The sequence below is a fragment of the Rosa rugosa genome, chromosome 3 (assembly GCF_958449725.1).
Source record: "Rosa rugosa chromosome 3, drRosRugo1.1, whole genome shotgun sequence".
NCBI lineage: Eukaryota > Viridiplantae > Streptophyta > Magnoliopsida > Rosales > Rosaceae > Rosa > Rosa rugosa.
The window spans coordinates 48996481-49018651 of NC_084822.1; the positions used below are offsets into that span (position 1 = coordinate 48996481).

The 22171-nt window shown below is 38.9% G+C and overlaps 3 protein-coding genes across 5 annotated transcripts; all 3 read left to right on the plus strand.

The window, feature by feature from the left end:
- The first annotated feature begins 260 nt into the window (after positions 1 to 260).
- On the plus strand, positions 261 to 983 carry LOC133739181 (probable calcium-binding protein CML44). Its single transcript, XM_062166920.1, has one exon. It carries the CDS (start codon positions 414 to 416, stop codon positions 894 to 896), a length of 483 nt encoding a protein of 160 aa, XP_062022904.1. The 5' UTR covers positions 261 to 413; the 3' UTR covers positions 897 to 983.
- Positions 984 to 8391: 7408 nt separating this feature from the next.
- LOC133739418 (uncharacterized) lies at positions 8392 to 11154 on the plus strand. 3 transcript variants are annotated; one of them, XM_062167198.1, is made up of 4 exons: positions 8392 to 8556; positions 8947 to 9621; positions 9741 to 9926; positions 10233 to 11154. In XM_062167198.1, exons 2-4 carry the CDS (start codon positions 9501 to 9503, stop codon positions 10856 to 10858), a joined length of 933 nt encoding a protein of 310 aa, XP_062023182.1. In that variant the 5' UTR covers positions 8392 to 8556; positions 8947 to 9500; the 3' UTR covers positions 10859 to 11154. The 3 variants fall into 3 exon arrangements, with proteins under 3 accessions (XP_062023182.1, XP_062023181.1, XP_062023183.1); XM_062167197.1 differs by having other exon boundaries at positions 9444 to 9621; XM_062167199.1 differs by lacking the exon at positions 8947 to 9621.
- A 4191-nt stretch (positions 11155 to 15345) lies between these two features.
- Positions 15346 to 16230, plus strand: LOC133736589 (probable calcium-binding protein CML44). The gene has a single exon (XM_062164131.1). It carries the CDS (start codon positions 15557 to 15559, stop codon positions 16037 to 16039), a length of 483 nt encoding a protein of 160 aa, XP_062020115.1. The 5' UTR covers positions 15346 to 15556; the 3' UTR covers positions 16040 to 16230.
- The last annotated feature ends 5941 nt before the right edge of the window (positions 16231 to 22171 follow it).

Here is a 22171-nt window from a genome sequence, read left to right on the forward strand (position 1 = left end):
AGATTTCGCTGGAATAGTCCCATCTTCTGGAAGCTACGGCAGGACATGAATCGTCTAAATATCACAAGCAAAGGAATAATAATATCTCTGGTTGCTCTCTGTTTCATAATCACCACGAAGCTTCGCGCCCAGTTCCCCTGACCATTCTCAGCCACATTATTCAGTTCGTACCCAATACGAACACGTACATCCGTACAAGAAACCGGACCTGCGACCCACTCCACTCGTGTCTATATATATATATATATATATATATATATACCTATGTATTATGTATACCACACAACCCCTCGAAACCATATATAACCAGATAACCTAATCAAACCAGCCTACACCTAACGTGCTTTCCCAACTCTCTATTTTATGTGCATGTTGTTCAACTAGTCTCTTTAACTTCAAACTGAGCCTATAGTATGTCTCCCCTGAGCAGCAATGATCTAGAGCGAATTTTCGAGAAGCTTGACAAGAATGGAGATGGCCAAGTGAGTCTCGAGGAGCTCAACTGGCTCCTCGAGAGAATTGGGGTCGAGTTCAGCCTGCAGGAGCTAGAGTCCCTTGTGGGCAAACCGAGCCTCGACTGGAATGACTTCTTGTTCTTCTACAAGTCCATATCTACGCCGGATAGTAATGACGGCGACAATGGCCGTGGAGATGGTAGTGCCAATGATCATGACGATGAGAGTGATCTTGTGAAGGCGTTCAATGTGTTCGACATAAACGGCGACGGCTTCATTTCTTGTGAGGAGCTTGAGAGCGTTCTGAGGAGATTAGGAGTAATGGAAGAGAATAGTAGCCGTGACTGCAGATCCATGATTCACGTGTACGACACCAATTTGGACGGGCTACTTGATTTCCAGGAATTCAAACACATGATGTTGCATAATACCATTTCTTAGTTAATATTTACTTTGATTTCCAGGAATTCAAACACATATATTTTTCAATTTATGTATTACTAGAGCCATTTTTTGGTTTAAAATATATATCGTGCCTTGAGTATATAACTTGTGCAGGTAGCGCTTACTTACAATTGTTCTTCTTTGGAAGGCTCTATGAGTTTAAAGATTATTTTGGTTGTAGCTATTACATGCCCTATTACAACCGACTGCATGAGTAGCTAGTAGACGGGCTACTAGCTTATTCCTACGAGGGATATAAGAGAACCGTACCACTTCAAACTCAGATGCCAAAGCCATTATGTCAAATAGAATAGCCTCTAATCCCCTATAGAGGCATCAGGTTCTATTATGTTGTTCAAGTAATCGATCACCAACTTTGCATCAGTTTCAATCACCACTTTCTTCCAACCACCCGCAAGGCACCCCTCCAAACCATCACGCACTGCCACTGCCTCCACCATAAGTGCAGATTCACTTATGAAACACCCACTGTAACCACCACGGAGGAAATGACCTTCATGATCTCGAACCACCCAACCTGCATCGCTCCACCAAGTTTTACTCCTGCAAGCACCATCAGAATTACATTTGATCCATCCTAGGTCAGGTCTGTGTTAAACAGCGACAAGCGTGGCCCGTGGCCCACCATTGTACCGATACTGTCCCAACTTAACCACCCGTTAGGTGTTGGGTTTTAATCACAAAAGGCCTCGGTACAATTGGGTAAGAGCCACCCACTTATAAGTTATATTTTATTTGTCACTTTTCCAATGTGGGATCTTTCCTCTCCAACACGCCCCCTCACGTGCAACCTAGCTCTAGGTCTGCACGTGAAATTCATTCATCCAATTCCCATATTGGAAATTGGGACACAAGTCTCATATTGGAGACTTGGTCAATACAATCCAAGGCCCACATTGGACACTTGGTAATTTCATTTCAATGGCAATACAAGGAACCCCAATTTGGGCTCATGATACGTGCCTACGTGGAGACGCAATTGGAGAGGGACCCGCTTTGATACCATGTTAAACAGCGACAAGCGTGGCCCGTGGCCCACCATTGTACCGATACTGTCCCAACTTAACCACCCGTTAGGTGTTGGGTTTTAATCACAAAAGGCCTCGGTACAATTGGGTAAGAGCCACCCACTTATAAGTTATATTTTATTTGTCACTTTTCCAATGTGGGATCTTTCCTCTCCAACAGTCTGCTCCACCCCACTTCTGAGCTCGGTCCACTACTCACCGCCCCTATATTCGATTCAAGTTACATTGTTTAGCAGCCAAGTATTCCAATCCCTGTTTCCAGAGTACCTCCAATGCTTGTTGGGGTTCAATAATTTCTACCCCGGCCCAAACTGTGCATGGTTCCGCAACCTCCACACTCCCAATGCTGCCCAAGCTAAAGCCTCATCTCCACCATTTCTGACGTAGTCGGAATGATAAATTAGGTTTACTAGCAATAAACCTAAGCAAAGATTCTGGAGTCCACCAGAGATAAAAGAGATAAATCTCAATTTGATTGATAAATATGATAAAAGATAGTTATGCAGCCGTTTAAGGTTGCTTATATATGAGAAAAGAAACCCTAGGGCGACTAACAATGAAACCCTAAACCCCATCGATTAAAACAAAACAAATCCAAAATAAACTAGAAAACCTAAAATAAAAAGAATGTAAGTAAAAATACTAAATCATGAATCGGATAATTAAGACGATACATTTTGGCCTAAATCTAATAGGGCTCACTAATGTGAGTCTTGAAGATCTCGTCATTCCCATTCTGGAAAGGTATCATGCGTCTTAAACGGACATTCTGGCCAAAAGTTAGTCAAATCTGATTCAAAATCAAAACCTAACTTTTCGCACGAGAAACCCGAAAAGTCCAAAACCAAATCTTCTTGAATATTCCAGTGGCTAGTAACCTGATTACGCGTGAGTTACCTATTTTCCAATCACTTTTCTTGATTCTACGCCGCTTCTTTACTTTTATGGTTTTTCGGCTAAACTGGGTCCATTCTCGTCCTACATCATTCTCCTCCACTATGAAAGAACTCGCCCTCGAGTTCCTCTTGAATAAAGGACAAGAATAGGGAGACAAAAGACCTGAGAAAAAATTAGACAATTGAACCTATGAGCTATTGGCTTGATCCTCTGCAAACTTTGATGGCACAATCATGAACCCAACGTCAAAGATGAGTCTGTCATATGCATTTTGGCTTTCATAGGCGACCTTTGTAGATTCTTTTCGACTCTCAAGGTTGCATTCTTGAATGACATATGGTTCTGAATGATTTATTGCAGGTTCCAAAACTTCTTCATTATTAATAACCATGTCAACACGAGCAATTTCATATTTAATCTTTTCTTCATCATGGATGATTTCTTGTGGGGCTTCTTCTGTTGAAAATTTTTCTATCTTCTCTTCAGTTAAACTGTTACTCTCAACGGGCAAAGCAAACTCTTTGGACTTTAACTTCTTCTCAAAATTCTTAAGAGGGTAATTCTTGATCGAAAAATCTCTAGGTAGAAATTTTTCGCTAAGAAGACCTTTCATCTTGCGCCATGTCTGAACACGCTCTTTTCCTTGCCTCTGAAGAGAGCTCTGCAACTGATCCCACCAATAAGCAGCATCGTTCTTCAGCTTCCGAGAAACCTTAGCTTGCTTGTGTCCTGGAACCTCCATGATCTCAAAGAATCTATCCACTTCAACCTGCCAATCCAGAAAATCCTCCACATTCATGTGACCAGAAAAGTAAGGAATATCAGCCTTGGTTATGTAATCCTGGTTAGCTTGTCCTTGGTATTCATGTTGCACAATTTCTTCTTCAGACTTAGACTCTGAAGTATTAACAACAACTGCACCACGTGGAGCCCTAACTCGCTGGCCTCCTTCCGCGCCTCTATTTCGATTATTGTTGTTGTTGTTGTTGTTGTTGTTGTTGTTCCTCTCACCCAACAATCCACGAATTTCTCCAATCTGATTATTCATGGAATTGATGGCAGCGGTAAACGCTGTTGTAAGAGCTTCAATATCTGATTTCGTAACTTCACCCATTGCTACTAAGGCAAATAAAAGAGACAGGGAAGACCTGCTCTGATACCACCTGACGCAGTCGGAATGATAAATTAGGTTTACCAGCAATAAACCTAAGCAAAGATTCTGGAGTCCACCAGAGATAAAAGAGATAAATCTCAATTTGATTGATAAATATGATAAAAGATAGTTATGCAGCCGTTTAAGGTTGCTTATATATGAGAAAAGAAACCCTAGGGCGACTAACAATGAAACTCTAAAGCCCACGGATTAAAACAAAACAAATCCAAAATAAACTAGAAAACCTAAAATAAAAAGAATGTAAAACTAGCCTAAAAAAATACTAAATCACGAATCGGATAATTAAGACGATACATTTTGGCCTAAATATGATAGGGCTAGTGAGTCTTGAAGATCTCGTCGTTCCCATTCTGGAAAGGTATCATGCGTCTTAAACGGACATTCTGGCCAAAAGTTAGTCAAATCTGATTCAAAATCAAAACCTGACTTTTCGCACGAGAAACCCGAAAAGTCCAAAACCAAATCTTCTTGAATATTCCAGCGTCTAGTAACCTGATTACGCCTGAGTTACCTATTTTCCAATCACTTTTCTTAATTCTACGTCGCTTCTTTACTTTTATGGTTTTTCGGCTAAATTGGGTCCATTCTCGTCCTACATCAATTTCTTCTCTTCAACATCTTACACAAGCACTGCCAACAAGAGACAAAGTCATCCCCAGCTACCTTTGCAACATCCAACAGAAGTGGGCTCCCAAACCAGAAGCTTCTAGCATACTCACACAGTCACACCTAAACATAATATGAACAAGAGTTTCCTCTATGCTGGGGTGTTTTCAATATGGACAATTCTTAAGTCCACCCCTTGGATGAATGAGCATATTCACCCTCTCTTGCGATTAAGGCATAATAACTTTATAATTTTTCAATCCGCCCATTCATGTTGTATAACGTAATACAAAGATTAGCTCTGTAAAAAATCAATCAAATTAGGCAATGCATTAGGCTGTACTATTTTGGACACATATGATATAAATTTCGTCAAATAAATAGTATCCCAATTTACTTATATTTTTATCAGTTTTATACCAGAATTCAAAATGAATTTTGGGCATATTCAGGGTTAATTCTCAAAAGATTTCACTTTGACAATTCCACCAAGACTATCTATCTGTCTCCATCACAAGTTTAGAACTTGATTCCTTAATTATAAGATTATTCTCTTCTTTTTTTTTTGGTCGAAGGGATGAATCAATTATAAGATTATTCCATTGACTCTACATGGTAAGACTTGTACGGTTGGACCTTAGAGGGAAGTCCTACGAAATTCCCATATAATTATATGGGCGTTTGAATACTTTCGAAGACTGTTTGTGCTTCTTTTTGTAAAGGGTTTCATGACTTGACAAAATGTAATTTCTTAGAAAATAGGAAAAGTCTCTTCTTCTTTCTTCTTTTTAATTTGGCTCATGCTAGTAGGAGAAGTTTATGCTTGAAAACGTCCAAACTTTAAACTTATATAAATGTTTGTATAAGTTTAGAGATAGAATGCTTGAACTGTCATCAAGGTTCACGCCTTCACGGCAAATTCAACTTCTAGTCCTTCTATAACTAGCTGTAAATCCAAATCCAATTTTGTAAGTTTGGGTATCATATTGTCAGTTACCCAAGTCTTCAAACACTGTTGGTGTAAAAAATCCTTTTTTTTTTTTTTTTGATCAGGTAGCTAGCTGTTAGTAACTCACACACCCATGCAGTGGTATCCCAGTGCCAGGACACCTGCACCGACATTGGGGCGAAAGCCAGGCAAAGCTAGACTAATCCACTGCACCGCAGACGCACGAATCCAAAGGATCCCTCAAATCTGCTGGCCACGGGATGGAACTGGGATTCAAACGCTAGACCTGGGATTTAAAATCCTTTTTTAAATTAATTATTTTATAAGGAGAAAGCCTATCTTTTAATATTATTTTTGTTTAGGAAAATCGTCCAAACAGTGCCTAAACTTTTTCAGACTATTAACTTTCATACCTATGTTTTGGGAAATATAAAAATGGTACTTGACAATTTAAGCCCGACCCAATATTCGTACCTAGCAACAATGAAAACGTTAACCCTGTTAACTTTACAAGGGTATTTTAGTTCTTTCAGTATTCATCTTCTCCAAAATTCCTTCTCTGCACCACCCTCGCATTTGGACCAAATTCTTATGCTGCAGCCTCCCCATCCTCAAAATCTCAGCCATGAATTCTCTCAACCCCTGCTTCAATTCGAATCATGGTTCACACATTTCACTGCTATCTCCGTCTTGTTCAACCAAATCCACCAGAACCTAAAAGCCGCTCTTTTAAAAAAGCCATCAGTAGCCTCACTAAGCTCTTCATTCGAAAATCGATGCGACTGAAACCAACACTCGTCTCCATCTTCTCCTTCTCCTCCATTGAAACCATTACCAAAACCTCTCTATTTTAATCAAGTCAATTGTCATCCCTTCGTCTTAATCAAGTCTGAGATTTGATTACTGTTACTTTGGATTACTGGGTTTGCAATTGTTTTTTCATATATAGGGACCCAAAATTTTGTTTTTTCAAATACAGTGATTCTTGTTTCTTAATTTGGAAAAACTAAAGTAATTCGTCAACTTAATTCTTGGCCCGTCTAATAATCATCACTAGGGAACCCTCCAGAATCTTCTTGAACCTAATATCCACTGCCTGCTACTTGAGCTTGTTGAGATTGAAGCGCCTGTTGCAATGCTGCTAGACTAACATTAATTGGGATTGCCAACTAAATCGGCAGCAGAAGTAGCAGCATTTGCGGCCCCATTGCCATGAAATTAAGCCAGCCAAATTTAGCGTCATGGTTATTCCTGTAAGAGTTGGACTTACATTATTCACATTATGACATAAACAATTGTGTATGGTTACTATCAAAATGAAATAGCCGGGATTGCATAGATGATTCTATCCTTGCAAGAATAAGGAATTTGTATCTGTAATCCATATTGTATTGGGAAACTTTATGTGCTTGTAAATCAAGTAATATATATATGTAGAAAATTGGTAAATCTAAGGTAAACTGTCCCGTTCCAATACCCAGGCGCAAAGGAAGCCGAGCTAAAGACCATGTGGTCTTAACCTAAAACAATCCCAACAAAGTCGTGTAAGCGAGGGTTTCATAGAATTTCTTCTTTCCGTCCGGCGGCGGCGCCTCCTGTGACGCTGTCGTCGGACGGGAATCGTTGGCCTTTGGGTCGGTGGGGCAAAGCTAATGGGGCTCTTAGGGATCACCCTGGCTCAAGGTTTCGAGAAAAGGTTGGTTGCAGGAGAAGGTTGGGAGTCTAAGGGCAAATTGCGGTGGATCAAACCGGTGATTGTCAGATCTGGTGGCAGAAGTGATTGATCAAGTCAGAACAGGGGTTGGTCGGATGTTGGGTGACTGGGTTGCGAGATCGGATTCCTCTTCGGTCTCTCTACTGGCGGCGATGGAGTGGCCGGTTTGTGGAGACGAAGGAGGGGCTGGTTTGCAATTGGTGGGCGACTGTTGGAGGGTGGTGTTCTGGTCTGGCGGCGCAGCTTTCTGGGCTGACGGCTTCACGTTCTGGGCTGGTGCCTCGGCGTTCTGCACTGGCAGCGCGGCGGGAGTTGAGCGACGACGGTGAACCTCTGGAGGTGATCCGGCAGGTTTGTTCTGACGGTGATGGTGAGGCTGGGTATGCTTGGGCTAGTGGGCTTTTGAGACTTTCCTTTGCCTTGGCTTTGGGCCTGGACCCTTTTGGGCCTTGTTTGTGCAGTTTTTATTTGTTTATTACTGTTTGTTTTTACCTTTTCATAGTTTATGGCTTTTTACCATTAATAAGTCGCTACCATATTTTGGTAGAACGAAGTGGGCTTGGTCCCGGTCTGTGCACTCTATGTGCCTTGTCTGCTCTAAGTTGGTGGCGAGTTCCTTGCATTGGTAAATGGTCGCAACCTCTTAGTGGCGAAAATGTGTCTGCTCTGGGTAGGAGGCGAGTTCCTTGCTTTGTCAAATGGTCGCAGCCTCCTAGTGGCAGGATGAAACTAAGTGTCACCGAATTTATATTCTGGTTGCAACATAGTGGGAAAGCTGTGTTATGTGTAATGATGCTTCTTCGTAATAGAGTTATCTTTCCGGTATGTCATCACAATTGTAAAGCGAATAGAGTAGCCAATAGTGCACTTTTCGCTAGTTGGTGCTTGTTAGAATACATTGCTTTAGTTGAGACTCTTGTTATTATTTCAGGAAGTTCTCATGATGCTTATTGTAATCTGGGGTTTAGGTACAATGTCCCCCCATGTATTCTGCAGTTTCATTAATCAAGGCTTGAGGGCAGCCGCACCGGCCCTTATTTCAAAAAAAAAAATCAAGTAATATATTGATACAGAATTTATATATGGAGGACCTATTTGATTTAGGATTACTGTTATGGGAAGTTCCTGATATCAGTCCCTCTGTATATAGGTTCAGGTCCATGCACTCTCTACACACAAGTATTAAGATTTCAGCCTCATAAAGAGAAGACTTGAATCCTAAAGACCGGACCAGTTCATCATGGCACTCAATTCATTCTCAGCTTCAGGTATGTCTTCTGTCTTTCATGTTCCGGCATGCCTTAAGTTAATGTGTTTATATATGTGTGATTCTGTTTAGTAAGTGATCATTCAATTAATAGATTACAATCCCCCCTCTGACTTCCCCACCCAAATTGATGTTTCCGGCCACCACCCAATTGAGCAATGTTGCTCATGTTCATTGATGCCATGGTATTGGGATCAATCCCACCTGGATTAATAATCGCCTTCATGCCCCTCCCATTCTGATTTGGGTGATGCACTCCCTTCTTCCTAGCGTTGTGATTGTTTGTGATCTTGACACTACTGTTGGGATTAGCTGCAGCCGCAACACCTTTATTTGCATAGTTGTTTGCATCAATCGCTTGTTGCCTCAGCTGGTTCACTTTTTGCCTCAGAAACCTCAACTCATCTTCTTCATCCTCCTCCTCATCTTCATCTAAGAAGTCATCACTATCCTCTTCCGTAAGGAAATTGGGGAACTTATGTTGCTGCTGGTATTTATTAATGGGTTTGGAGCATTGGTGATGATGTCGATTTCAACGAGGACAGGAAAGAAGGGAAGGAAAAAAAACAAAAACAAAAAAAAATAGCTCTGCTGCTGGGAGTCGAACCACCAAATTGTGCTACAGTGGATTTGTCGTGTAGTATTGGGATGAATACTGAAAGGATGAAAATACTTTTGAAAAGTTAACGGGATTAATGTTTTTTACTGTTGCTAGGTACGAATATTGGGTCGGGCTTAAATCATCCAGTCCCATTTTTATATTTTTCAATCTTCTTTCTTTTATCACTTAGAAGCTTGGGAGCTTACGGTTTCATGTTCTATTTCACTCCTCGATGGGGGTTCTTTACAAAACATAAGTATAAAAGTTAATAGTTCGGAAAAATTCAGGCACTGTTTGGGTAAGTACGTCATAAGTGATAACTGAGATCCCCTCGACTCGCCGCAATGAGTCGGCGTTGGACTGCGAGTTATACCCTGCTCCCAAAGGCCAAAAAGGGAAAACAAAGCCCAGACGATTTGTCGGAGGACCAGCTCCGTCAGATCTACACATTGGTTCCGGACGCGGGTATGCTTCCCTGTGCTCTTAGGTTCCTTCAAGTTCGTCTACTTGGCTTTGTCATGTGACTACTCATCTTTTTGGTTTTGTCGTCATCATCAGCATGACCCTTTTTTTTTTTTTTTTAGGTTTCCTAATAGGAAAAAATGAGAGGGATCAGACCAAAATGGAAGAGGATAAGTATGATGAAGACAGCGTCAAAGCAATTTTTTCTGAGCTGCCAGGTTATGAAGACACGAGTATGGTACCAAGATCATCTTCAGATTTCTCAGAGCACCAGCTCCGTCAGCTCTTCGACTTGGATCCGGCACCTGGTATGCTCCCCTGTGCTCTTAGGTTCCTTCTTCATTACCATTTTGTTGAATTTGTCTACTTAGCTTGCTATATATACATTGATTCAAAATTCAGCCTAGTAATTATACCTCATCTTGTGCCAAAATTTTTACTTTTGGATCAACTCATGAGTTCATGAATGTCTTTGCTTTATCTATAGCTAGCTCTGTCTCTGTATATGTTTCATCAAAGATTTTTTTTTTTTTTTTAATTTGTTTCTTTTGAGGTGGTTTCTCATCATCATCGCTGATTTTTTGTTTTGTATTCAAAAATGGAACAATGACCAGGTCCTGATGACATGTTAGAAGATAAGGAACCTATAAAATGGTTTGAGGTGGTTTGTAAGGTGTGTGGTTATGTTGTGAGTGGCCTCCAGGAGGGTTCTAGCTTGCAGGATTGTCGTGCCACCCATGTACATGCATCATGCCACCGCGATTTTTTGCTTAAACTTCCTACAGGTATTAATCAATGTCATGAAGACACCATGAGTATGGCACCAAGACCATCATATCACTCAGAGGCGGAGCTCCTTCGGATCTACTTGGTGGATTCATACACTACTGGACATAGGAGGTCTGCTGCGCCTCCTAGTGAGGAGCCTGTAGTGGTTTGGTATGCAGTGATTTGTAAGGTCTGTAAGAAGGATGTATATACCACCAAGGATTATCCTAGCTTGCAGGATAATCCTTGGTTGCAAAAACATGCTTTGATGCACAGTGAGTACTTGTCAATGGATGGCCCTACAGTACCAGATATAGATCTTGAAGCTTACGAGAACAAGCTGCTGAAAGGGTATGATGGAGGCTTTAGCTTGGATAAAGATGATGCATCTCTGCAGGAGGGATTTGTAAAGATTTGTTGGAGGTGTCTGTCTGAAAATTGTAGCAGGGGTCCGCACAGATATGTTATATGATGGATTGTGTCGACTGTAATGAATCTGGTACCCACCTGTCTTGGAATTGTCCTACAGGAAATTGGGAATCTGGACAGCCTACACCGTGCAACCGCTCGGACTGAAATGAAGGAATTAGTAATTAGAACCTTTTAGAGAATGCATCTATATATGGGTGCCTGAGTTGCCCCAAGCTGTATGCATGGTTTATTATGTCTTGTTAACTTGTGAATATGATTTGGTATAACTTGTGAGATTGTTGGAGTCATGTTGACTGATTGTTCATTTTTATCCGGATGACAATGTGTCATTACATGTGGATTATGCGTAATTAATTTATGATATCGAACTTGTTTTTTGTAACTCAACTTAGAGTTGATTGTTTAAAATATACAGAGGTGGCTTAGGGATTGATCAGTGTCGTTCTTTTAATGTATTTTGCCTGTAATATAGAGAAGAAAGTTCACGCATTGAATCTCATAGTAGTACGTGAAGGACATTGTGCCATGATAGCAAATGCAAGCAGCTGTGTTATGGTTGTACTATATCAACTAGCAATATTAGGTTAGGCTGTGTTCAAAATTTGGAGTTTCGAAAGTGGAGTTCTAATAGGTTGTTAGTCAGACTCTATAGATGCAAGAATTAACGCGCAGTGATGATTTCATCCTCATCTACATGCTTTCCATGAAACCTTCCAACGCGCGCTGCAGTTCCTCATCTTTTCTTTAGATATATTAGGGCCATGAATGGTGAAACTGTTCATGCAGGTCTGAGGGAGACTGGAATGATCATCCTAGAAAGGCCTGCCCAAACATCATAGTTGCAATGCTAATATGATGCGCAGTGGTGCGGCTTATACTGTATTCATTAATACTTCACAAGAGTATGATGGTAGTGATTTTGGAGCACGTCCTGATGAGGCTGTGTCATGGGGAAAATACGGGGTTCTGCTAACACTGTTAAGGTGCTTTTAGTTTTAGCCATCTCTTAGCTTTGCACATTGCCTTTTAGCTTTGGTTGCTTGCATCATAATAATACATATTTACCCACCAAAACGTGAATCCTTCAATTCTTTTTATCCTATACCTTGCATGCTTGGGTCTTATCATCTTCTATTCTGATTTATTTTCCATCCTTTCTCTTGGTTGAACCAGGTGCACTGTGATGCAACAATTGCTTTCCCTTTTCTGGTCGCTGAGACATTTGCAAAGAAAGTTAGCAAGACTACGACCTAAGACAGAATTCTGTCCTGAAGATTTGTTTAGAATATACAATTAGGTATATTAGGTTATGAACTCATGATAAACTTGTTAACTGGCTGATGATTGCCATTTTGAGGTTGTATGCTGTTTGCAAGATAGGGTTAGGTATACCGCATTGGATGAGTAGTATTAGAATCAACACATTTTCCCCCATATGTTGTTAGAGTGCGCCTTGTTTTTTGTATGTCCTTAGAGATTAAGATGATGACAAACTGGGGGCAATTACTTTCATTTGTAACGAATTTGTTCCATTACATGTTCCAAATCCTACATGAATGAGAAGCTGATTTACTTCTACGTATCTTGCTAAAATTCCCATGTATATATCCAAGTTATTCACTTATTCCGCCATTAAGGTGACTGTTAGAGGACCAAGTCTTTAATTAGGAACATGTACGTCTAACCTTTTCTTTACCAATTTTTGTTTAATAACCTTTGCTCAAATAAAGCAACAATCACATCAGCAGTAGATATCACTTCATTAAGATTTTGGCTTCAGAAAACTTAAAAATCCAAAGCATGTGAAATGCTACATCAAGCTCCACATGTAGGGTTTCATTTTACGGAAATATCAGTACAGTCGCCTACTATTCATAAACTCAAATTAACAACAAAATGATCAAATTGTTTGAATCTCACTAGGGTTTAGGGTTCAAACTCAAAACAAAGTGATTAAATTGTTTGAAATGAATGGAAAATATCTAGAACAACACATTTAAAGATTTAGAACCATTTCACTAAAAGATTAACCAAATTAAAAAATTAGAAGCAGGACGTTTGGAAAATCACTGTTCATAAACTCAAATTAAAAAAAAATGATCAAATTGTTTGAATCTCTCTAGGGTTTAGGGTTCAAACTCGAAACAAAGTGATCGAATTATTTGAAATGAATAGAAACTGTCGTATTATTTTCGTATCCGCGTATCTCATCAATGCTTCTTAGGCTATATATACCCGAGAATTTTTTTTGTCCATTTCTTTGTTAAGCTATATAGAGAACAATATAATCTTTTTTTTCCATGATCTTTTATGTTAAATCGGTGTTATTGTGCTATATTGATCGTTTGTGTTCTTGTTCAGGTTGAACAATCATAACACTAACCATTTGTGAATATCAAGATTGGGAGCCCCAACTTTATTTCTCGCCTAGAGCCCCGAAGATGATCTCAACGTCGGCTCTAGCTAATTTCAAGGACTCCATTCTTTGTTAGTTTTCCTGCATGCATAATGCATTATACTGATTTGTTACTAATTTTAATTCAAGTAGATCGATATTATAACAAGTAGTACAAGTCTCAAAAGAATACTGGTTCGATCTGAACTTATTATATGGTTCGATCTGTACGTACCAACTCTCCATAGTTTCTTGGAAGAGACTCTAGACTAATCAAAGTCATAGTCTTTGACTCTTTGTATACCTTTTCTCCTTTCGTACGCATGCATCGTTCTAATGGGTTGTCACAAAGTCATGACATTTTTATATGGCAAATGTCATGACTATGAAGTTATGAGTGTGGGCTAAAAATGAAGAAAAGTTTGGGTCTCATTCTAGCTTGTTCTATTTATCTTTGAACTCTCTTTTCATTATGTCAGTGCAACCTGGGTGAACCTATGTATACAGTACGATGAATTTCTATACAACATCTCTTTATTTTCTTTCTTTTAATCTTTTTAACTGTAAATTCTTGTGAGTTCAGCCCAAACTCAGAACTAGAGTTTAGAATGGTTAACCCATAATTTGATTGGATTGCAACCCTTGGTTTCAAAGAAAACAAAAAGCCAAATTCAAACACAGCCGGAATCGTGGATCCAAAGATAAGCACCAGAGAGAGCAAAGTGACAAAAACGGTATTCCCCTAAATCATAGGCTCTACTACTAGTGACTTTCAACGATAATTAGTTAATTACCAACTCAATATAGCTAAATTTTCAAGCAGTTACTCTGCATACAAATTTTCATTCATGAAAACTGAAAATCACCCAGACAGAACTAAACAAGGGATTTCGCCCCTAAACCCCATCATCAACCCAACCACCACTCCAGGACAGACCAAAAGATACGGACACATTGTCCCAAACTCCCAACTAGATGCCCAGAAAGGCTCAACAGTCAAAAGTAAAAGAGAAAGACAAAGAGCCTGACAAGTTCATGATTAGGAAGACTAGTCCTGCACTTTAACCTCTATCAACCTCAATGCCGGTGCCACTGTACCCTAACCAAACCCCACCCCCCTAGAACTCAACTTGACAACCAATCACGTTTTACCGAAGTTAGAAACAAATAAAATATTCCCTAAAAAACTCCCAACGATTTATTACATCACACCTTGGCGTCCATGGAGCCAAAGGTCACTCTCTCTCTCCACTAATACTCACACAGACACACAGTTAATAATCCGAAAACCCGAAAGTCATTCTCAACGGTTCTTCAATTAAACAAGTCTTTTCTTTCTTCTCATTCGGGTCGTCTTGTGGAATTCTAGAAAGGTGGCACAAATAGTTACATGACTGGGAATCTTCCCATTTCTTGGGAGAATATGAGCTTCATCTCCTTCTATGCCATAGATTTCAAAGCCAGGCTTCCATATATCACCGGATTAGAGCTTTTACGATGTTTCGGAGCATGATATTCTATATAATTTCTCATGTTTCACGTACCGGTTATAATCTGGACTGATGGAGAAGCATATTGGATTCGTTCCAAATGGGAAGGCAAAACCGGCCGGAGAATTAAATTAATGGTCGAGCAATCATTCAGTAACCTACTCTTAATCTAATACTAGCCCATGTGTCCCGCAATGACGCCAACCGAAAGCATGATACACGAGTACAGCCACAACTAAATTTTTTTTTATTGGCTCTATTATAGATTCGTCGGTCCCTCTTGTTCACATAGAAACAATTGGGTCAATTCCAAAGTTCAACACCAAAAAACAAGCAATGTCATTATAGATCTTTCTACGGGACCCATGGAAATCCTTATCTTTTATGCATGATCACTGATAACAATACGCAAAAATCACTAGTAATTTCCAGATTTCGCTGGAATAGTCCCATCTTCTGGACGCCCCATTTTGAAGATTATAGCCAAGGCAAGACATGAATCATCTAATATCACAAGCAAAGGAATAATAATATCTCTGGGTTGCTTTCTGTATCATAATCACCAGGAAGCTTCGCGCCAGTTCCCCGGACCATTCTCGGCTACAAATATTATTCAGTTTGTACCTGGTACGAACACGTACATCCGTACAAGAAACTTAAAAACATGACCCTGCAACCACCTCCACTCATGTGCATATATAAAATATATATACATATATACCGCAACCCCTCTAAACCATGTATATAACCAGATAACCTAATCAAACCATCCTACACCTAACGTACTTTCCCAACTCTCTATTTTATGTGCATGTTGTTCAACTAGTCTCTTTAACTTCAAACTGAGCCTAGTATGTCTCCCCTGAGCAGCAATGATTTAGAGCGAATTTTCGAGAAGCTTGACAAGAACGGAGATGGCCAAGTGAGTGTCGAGGAGCTCAACTGGCTCCTCGAGAGAATTGGGGTCGAGTTCAGCCTGCAGGAGCTCGAGTCCCTGGTGGGCAAACCGATCCTCGACTGGAATGACTTCTTGTTCTTCTACAAGTCCATATCGACGCCGGATAGTAATGATGGCGACAATGGCCATGGAGATGGTAGCGCCAATGATCATGACGATGAGAGTGATCTTGTGAAGGCGTTCAATGTGTTCGACATAAACGGCGACGGCTTCATTTCTTGTGAGGAGCTTGAGAGCGTTCTGAGGAGATTAGGAGTAATGGAAGAGAATAGTAGCCGTGACTGCAGATCCATGATTCACGTGTACGACACCAATTTGGACGGGCTACTTGATTTCCAGGAATTCAAACACATGATGTTGCATAATACCATTTCTTAGTTGATATTTACTTTGATTTCCAGGAATTCAAACACATATATATTTTTCAATTTATGTATTACTAGAGCCATTTTTTGGTTTAAAATATATATTGTGCCTTGAGTAACTTTTGCAGGTAGCGCTTACTTACAATTGTTTTTACTTGGAAGGCTCTATGAGTTTAAAAATTATTTTGGTTGTTGGATTGTGTCTATCAGCTTGTAATTTGAATATTTAAAGTAATCCACAAGTAGTCATGATTGAAACAAGAAATAAAGGAAATTAGATATTGATGTCTTTATAAAATTAAGAAATAAAAGATTGATGAGACACATTTAACGACTTCATTAGAAAAAAATATCTAATTCTTCTAGATTAAATAGAGAAATTCACCTATTCTCGAATCTTAAAATGCGTTCTTCGGTTTTTTAAAGAATTCTAGTTACCCCACTAGGCCATGACATTTCGACAAGAAGCGAAGGTAATTAACGTATGATTTCTTTATAAAATTATAAGGTAACAAAGTAAAATCTCAAAAGAAAATTAATAGAACACTTGTGGGATAGCTTATAATGAGGACCTTATAATAATTAAGGACCAAGTGATGACTTTTGAATGAACGGTTGGATGACATGCATGTTGAAATGTTAAAATATCAACTAAAGTTTAAAATACTCATCTAACCGTTCATTCAAAATTATCACTTGCACTCTCCTGAACACTTATTATAGCGTCAAACTATATGTTGATAGATAGTTAGTATCCCATTCTTTTTCCCACCATTTCCTAGGGCTCTTACAAGAACTCTAGCTAGTTACCGTGTTAGGACGTGCTATTTCCACCGAGAAGCGAAGGTAATTATGTTTTAATTTTTTCAAGAAGTTAAAAAGAATTATAATAAAAGACAGTGTGATGAATATTTCGTCACGTAAACAGTTTTCCTAATTATTTTGGCTTCAATTTTAGAGTAAACAAAAAAAGTGAACCTGTTTCCAACTCTTAGAATGCGTTATTTTGGCTCTAAAGAATTTTACCCACATTTAAAAAGAAAACAGTAAAAAAAAACTAGTCAATGCATAATTTGGCTGTGCTATTTAGGGGACATACAACATAAATTTCGTCAAAAAAAAAGAGTATCCCAATTTACTTTTTTTTTTGTTATCAATTTTATACCAGAATTCAAAATGAATTTTGAGAACATTCGGCGTTGTGAAAGGATTTGACTTTGACAATTATACCAAGACTATCTATCTATCTCCATATCAAGTTTAAAATTAAGAGTCTTTGGCTTGGAGTAACTTAATTCCTTATAAGATTAATTATACCATTGACTCTACATGGTAAGACTTGTACGGTTGGACCTCAGAGGAAGTCCTACGAAAATACGAAATTCCCACGTAATTATATGGGCGTTTGACTGTATTTGGAGTCTGCATGGTGCTTCTTTTTGTAAAGGTTTCATGGCTTGACAAAATGGAATTGCTTAGGAAATGGGATTTTTTTCCCTTTTCTTTTAAATTGGCTGATATGAGTAGGAGAACGTTATGCTTGAAATCGTCCAAATATTAAACTTACATAAATGCTCGTATAAGTTTAAAGATAGAATGCCTGAACTGCCATAAAAAAATAATAATAATAAATTTAAAAAAAAAAAAAAAAACTGCCATCAAAGTTCACGGCAAATCCAACTTATTCTAGTCCTCCTATAGCTAGTTGTAAATGAACAATTCTTAGGTTCACCCATAGGGTGAATGAGCATATTCACCCCTATTGTCGATTAACATACTTTTATTTAATAAATTTATAATCCAACGGTCCATATCTTAAATTAGCCTTTAAAGATCATCTCTGTAAAAAATCAATCGAATCAGAAATCGTTTAATTATCTAATTGAATCAAACAAATGGATGGTTCTAACAACACTTACTACTATTATGATGAACCGTCCATGTATTTCATAGAAATGAATAACTGAAAGGTCTTCAATTTGATTGATTTTTTACAAAGCTAATCTTTGTATTACGTTATACAAAATGAATGGTTGGATTAGAAAATTATAAAGTTATTATGCGTTAATTGACAATGGGGGTGAATATGCTCATTCACCCTAGGGGTGAACCTAAGAATTGTTCGTTGTAAATTGTAATATATTTGTCTCGTGTGGTAGACCAAGGAAAGAGAACGTGGTAATGTACGTGTATACTTTTCGTCTTTTCCTATATTCTCAAAGATCGAGGTGGAGAAATTGTAAAACCAAGGATATGAACATGGACTAGGCGATGATGTAGCTTATATGGTCGGAACTTTTTATTGTGTTTTTACTTTTTAGTTCTCATCAAAGAACACCCTTAGCGATCGGTGCCTACAATGTTGCTCTTTAAGATTGGGCCATGGACCATGGTCGACTTCTCCTATTCTTTAAACTGGGTTAGTCCCTAGTTGTAGCTTTCGCGCAAGGTGACTACTCTCCACAGAGGAAGAGGATCACTACCGGTCCCTCCATTTTAATATTTTATTAAGAAATAAAAATGAAGATACAAGACATAGAGAGAGATGGATAATAACCAAAACCTCTCCAAGAAAAGCAAAACAAATTAAAGTGCAATCTATGAAGAACTCTAGCTAGAGAAACATAAATGATTGCACCTAGTTTAAGATTTTGTGGTTACATTGGAAAGAAGCGAATCCCTAACTTATCCTATCCTTACCGAGATTTAACCTTCCCTCATCACTTAAGTTAATTTTAGGGCGGCTCTGGGCATAGGCATACTAAGGAATTAAAGCTAATTTCACTTAACCTTCCCTCATCATTTTAAGGGGCTCCAAACACAATTGCTGCCTCCCTTTCTCATATTGTTTCACGTGTTTGGCTGCAGTTTTCATTTGCTACGCCTATCTCTTCAATCTGTTTTGAGGGATTTGATTGTGGTTGGGGCTCTGTTCGATTAGTGCCTTAGTGGTGAAGTGAAGGAATAGGAAAATGAAATCCTAATTATCGGTTTGATTCAATTCTGATGATATGTAAGTAGATGAATGGGAAAGAAATTTGTTTGTCAAAGTTTTGTGTTTGAGTTTATAAATTCTATGGCCTCGTTTATGTGATTAGCTTCATGTTCACTTGCACTTTTTCGGGTTGATTTTTCTTGAAAACCTATAAGATTTTGAATTGTTATTCTTGATTTTTCTTCACCTACTGAAATGAGGCGAATATGCTGCATCATGCATCTATTCCTCATCAATAGATTGCTATGACCAAATTAGCTGTATCTCTTTTCATTCAAACACATATATTTTTCAATTTATGTAAGGCACAAATTTAATATGAATTTTGAGAACATTCGGGGTTGTGAAAGGATTTTACTTTAACAATTCCACCAAGACTATCTATCTATCTCCATCACAAGTTTAGAATTAACTTGATTCCTCGTAAGATTATTCCATTGACTCTACATGGTAAGACTTGTACGGTTGGACCTCGGAGGGAAGTCCTACGAAATTCCCACATAATTATGTGGGCGCCCATATAATATTTTCGAAGTCTGTTTGTGCTTCTTTTTGTAAAGGGTTTCATGGTTTGACAAAATGTAATTGCTTAGAAAACAGGAAAAGTCTTTTTTTGTTTTCTTTCTTTTTTAATGGGTGTTTCTAAATGTACCCAGTAAATTTCTTAATACACCCAGCTACAAAATAATTGCCCATTAATTTCCAATTTTTCCCTTATTTGAACCCAGCACCGGTATGCCGACCGTCTTACCCTTTTGTTTTCATTGCCTTCTCTTTTCAAACCCAAATCCAGAATTTCCACCCACCTTTTTCTCAAAACCATTGTTTCCCTACAAAATTTTAAAGCTTTCATTTATGCCCATCTTCTAAAAACGCATTCTTTGTAATTTGTATATCCATTTGCCCAAAATCAAATTTTTGCCTCCTCATCAAGGACTCTGAATCGTTTCATACACCGAGCTGCTAATTCTTCATGGCCTCACAGAGCTTCCTCATCATTGGAATTCTACGGATCTGCTATAGCCATATGAGGATGTTGAGCTGCTTAAGATGGACATGATGCTTCATCAGTTGGAGATAAGTGAGGGACAGGGGCAATGACAATACGAGGAGTTGATGTCTTTCTTGTGTTTCAATAGCAGATCTCAGAATCTGGACAGGACTGGGAGTGGGACAGAAATGAGAAACCAAAAATCTTGATTATCATCCTCTGTAAGGAACTATGGCAGCGGCTGGATGCAGCGGATTAGAATTTGGAGATGGGTTTTGAATCATCATGTATTTCTTATGTATGCTAAAATGAGACTTGTATATTATAAGATGACTGCTTTGCTTTTCTTTAAGAACCTGAACCTGAAATTGTCTGTATTAACTGAGTTCATGAGTTCGGTATTATCTGTCAATATATTAGTAGCTAGCATTTCACCAATACGGTAAGCCAACAATGCGGTTCAGGTGTATGGTCTGAGGTTGCACATAAAGATGAGAATCAACACAGAAGAGAATATCACTAGTAAAAAACTTGAAATTCATCATCAATTATAATCATCCTACAAATTACCACCAAACAAAACCAGATAACATAGATATAAAAATCAACCAAATCTGTTCCTAATAAGTCTTTGCCTTGAACTTTCTATTTCTTGTTTTGATGGCAAGTGCGATGAATTCTTTTTCGTTTGCAATTTGGGGTTCAAATCGACTCCTCAACAGGTGCAATATCCTCACACCAGAGGCTTATTTGCGAGCGTTTTCTAGTGGGAATGGGATTTGGAGTCTCGCCGACGACAGACCCACAAAACCTGCCCGGCGACGGTGAAACAAAGCTGCCGTATGTCGACCTGTACATGAAGTATGTGGAAGGCATTAAGAATTTTGGGGCTAAGGAGGAAGTGGGGGTTGGGCTTGCGTTGAAGAAGAAGAAGTGGTCTGAAGTTGAACTGTTGAAGATTGTTAATTCTTCTATGAAGGTGCGCGAATATCATTAGGAAGATGAGGAGTTGACGACTGACTGCTGGCTGAACATTCTACCAATAATAGGGGTAAAATTGGAAATATAGAAATAATTTTTATTTGCTGGGTACATTTAGAAAGACCATTTTTTATTTGGCTTGTACTAGTAGGAGAACTTTATGCTTGAAAACGTCCGATCCAAACTTTAAATTTATATAAATGCTTGTATAAGTTTGAAGGTTGAACTTTATGCTTATGATTGAACTGTGATCAAGGTTCACGGCAATTCCAACTTCTAGTCCTCCTATAACTAGTTGTAATATATTTGTCTCCTGTGGTGGACACAACGAAAGAGAACGTGGTCATGTGTATACTTTTCCTATATTCTCATTTCTCAAAGATAGAAGGCGGAGAAGTTGTAAAACTAAGGATATGAACATCGACTAGGTGATGATGTAGCTTACATGGACGGAATTTTTTATTGTGTTTTTAGTTCTCATCAAGAACACCTTAGCAATGGGTGCCTACAATGTTGCTCTTCAAGATTGGGTCATGGACCGTGGTTGACTTCTCTCCTTCTTTAACATTGGGTTAGGCGATATTAGTCCATCGTTAGTAGTTGTTGGTGACGAAAAATTCTGTAGAGGAGTTTGACTCACCAATGAATGCGGACTGGAGCGGGAGCTGATCGGGAATGATTTAGAAGCTTCCTTCGAGCGTTGACCTAGAGTTTGACCGCCGGCTCGAGGAAAAGGGGGGGGGGGTACCTGCAGAAAACTCTCTGATGCCTAAGTCAGTACGTTTCTTTGTAGTGGAGTATAGAGAATTGGAATTCGATGGATTACCTCGACGTCGAGCCACCTATTTATAGGTGCATTTCGGCATGGGCTATAAGTATGTGCAAGTTTACAGTGACTTGAGCGGCAAGCCACCATTAAGGCCATATTCACACTTGCAATAACCACCATTTTTTGGCTGCAATGATTGTCATGTTTGAATGCTGCATTGACTCCTGCATTTACGGTTGCAATAACAACTGCATTTACCGCCACCATACTTCTCTTTAATTGCCCTGTTTAAGGCTCGAAATATTGATCACTCCCACAGTAGTCTTCGTGTAAGGCACCTACCCTCTAAAGAAGTACAAATGAAGAAGATCACTATATCCGGAAATCTACTGCCCGTCCCTCCATTTTA

What these genes read in the sequence shown, in the direction of transcription:
- LOC133739181 (XM_062166920.1), top strand. Translation starts at nt 414, where the DNA reads ATGTCTCCCCTGAGCAGCAATGATCTAGAGCGAATTTTCGAGAAGCTT.
- LOC133736589 (XM_062164131.1), top strand. Translation starts at nt 15,557, where the DNA reads ATGTCTCCCCTGAGCAGCAATGATTTAGAGCGAATTTTCGAGAAGCTT.
- LOC133739418 (XM_062167198.1), top strand. Translation starts at nt 9,501, where the DNA reads ATGAGTCGGCGTTGGACTGCGAGTTATACCCTGCTCCCAAAGGCCAAA. An exon ending in CACATTGGTTCCGGACGCGG is followed by an intron (nt 9,622 to 9,740) that starts GTATGCTTCCCT and finishes TTTTTTTTTTAG; the next exon opens with GTTTCCTAATAGGAAAAAAT. An exon ending in CGACTTGGATCCGGCACCTG is followed by an intron (nt 9,927 to 10,232) that starts GTATGCTCCCCT and finishes AACAATGACCAG; the next exon opens with GTCCTGATGACATGTTAGAA.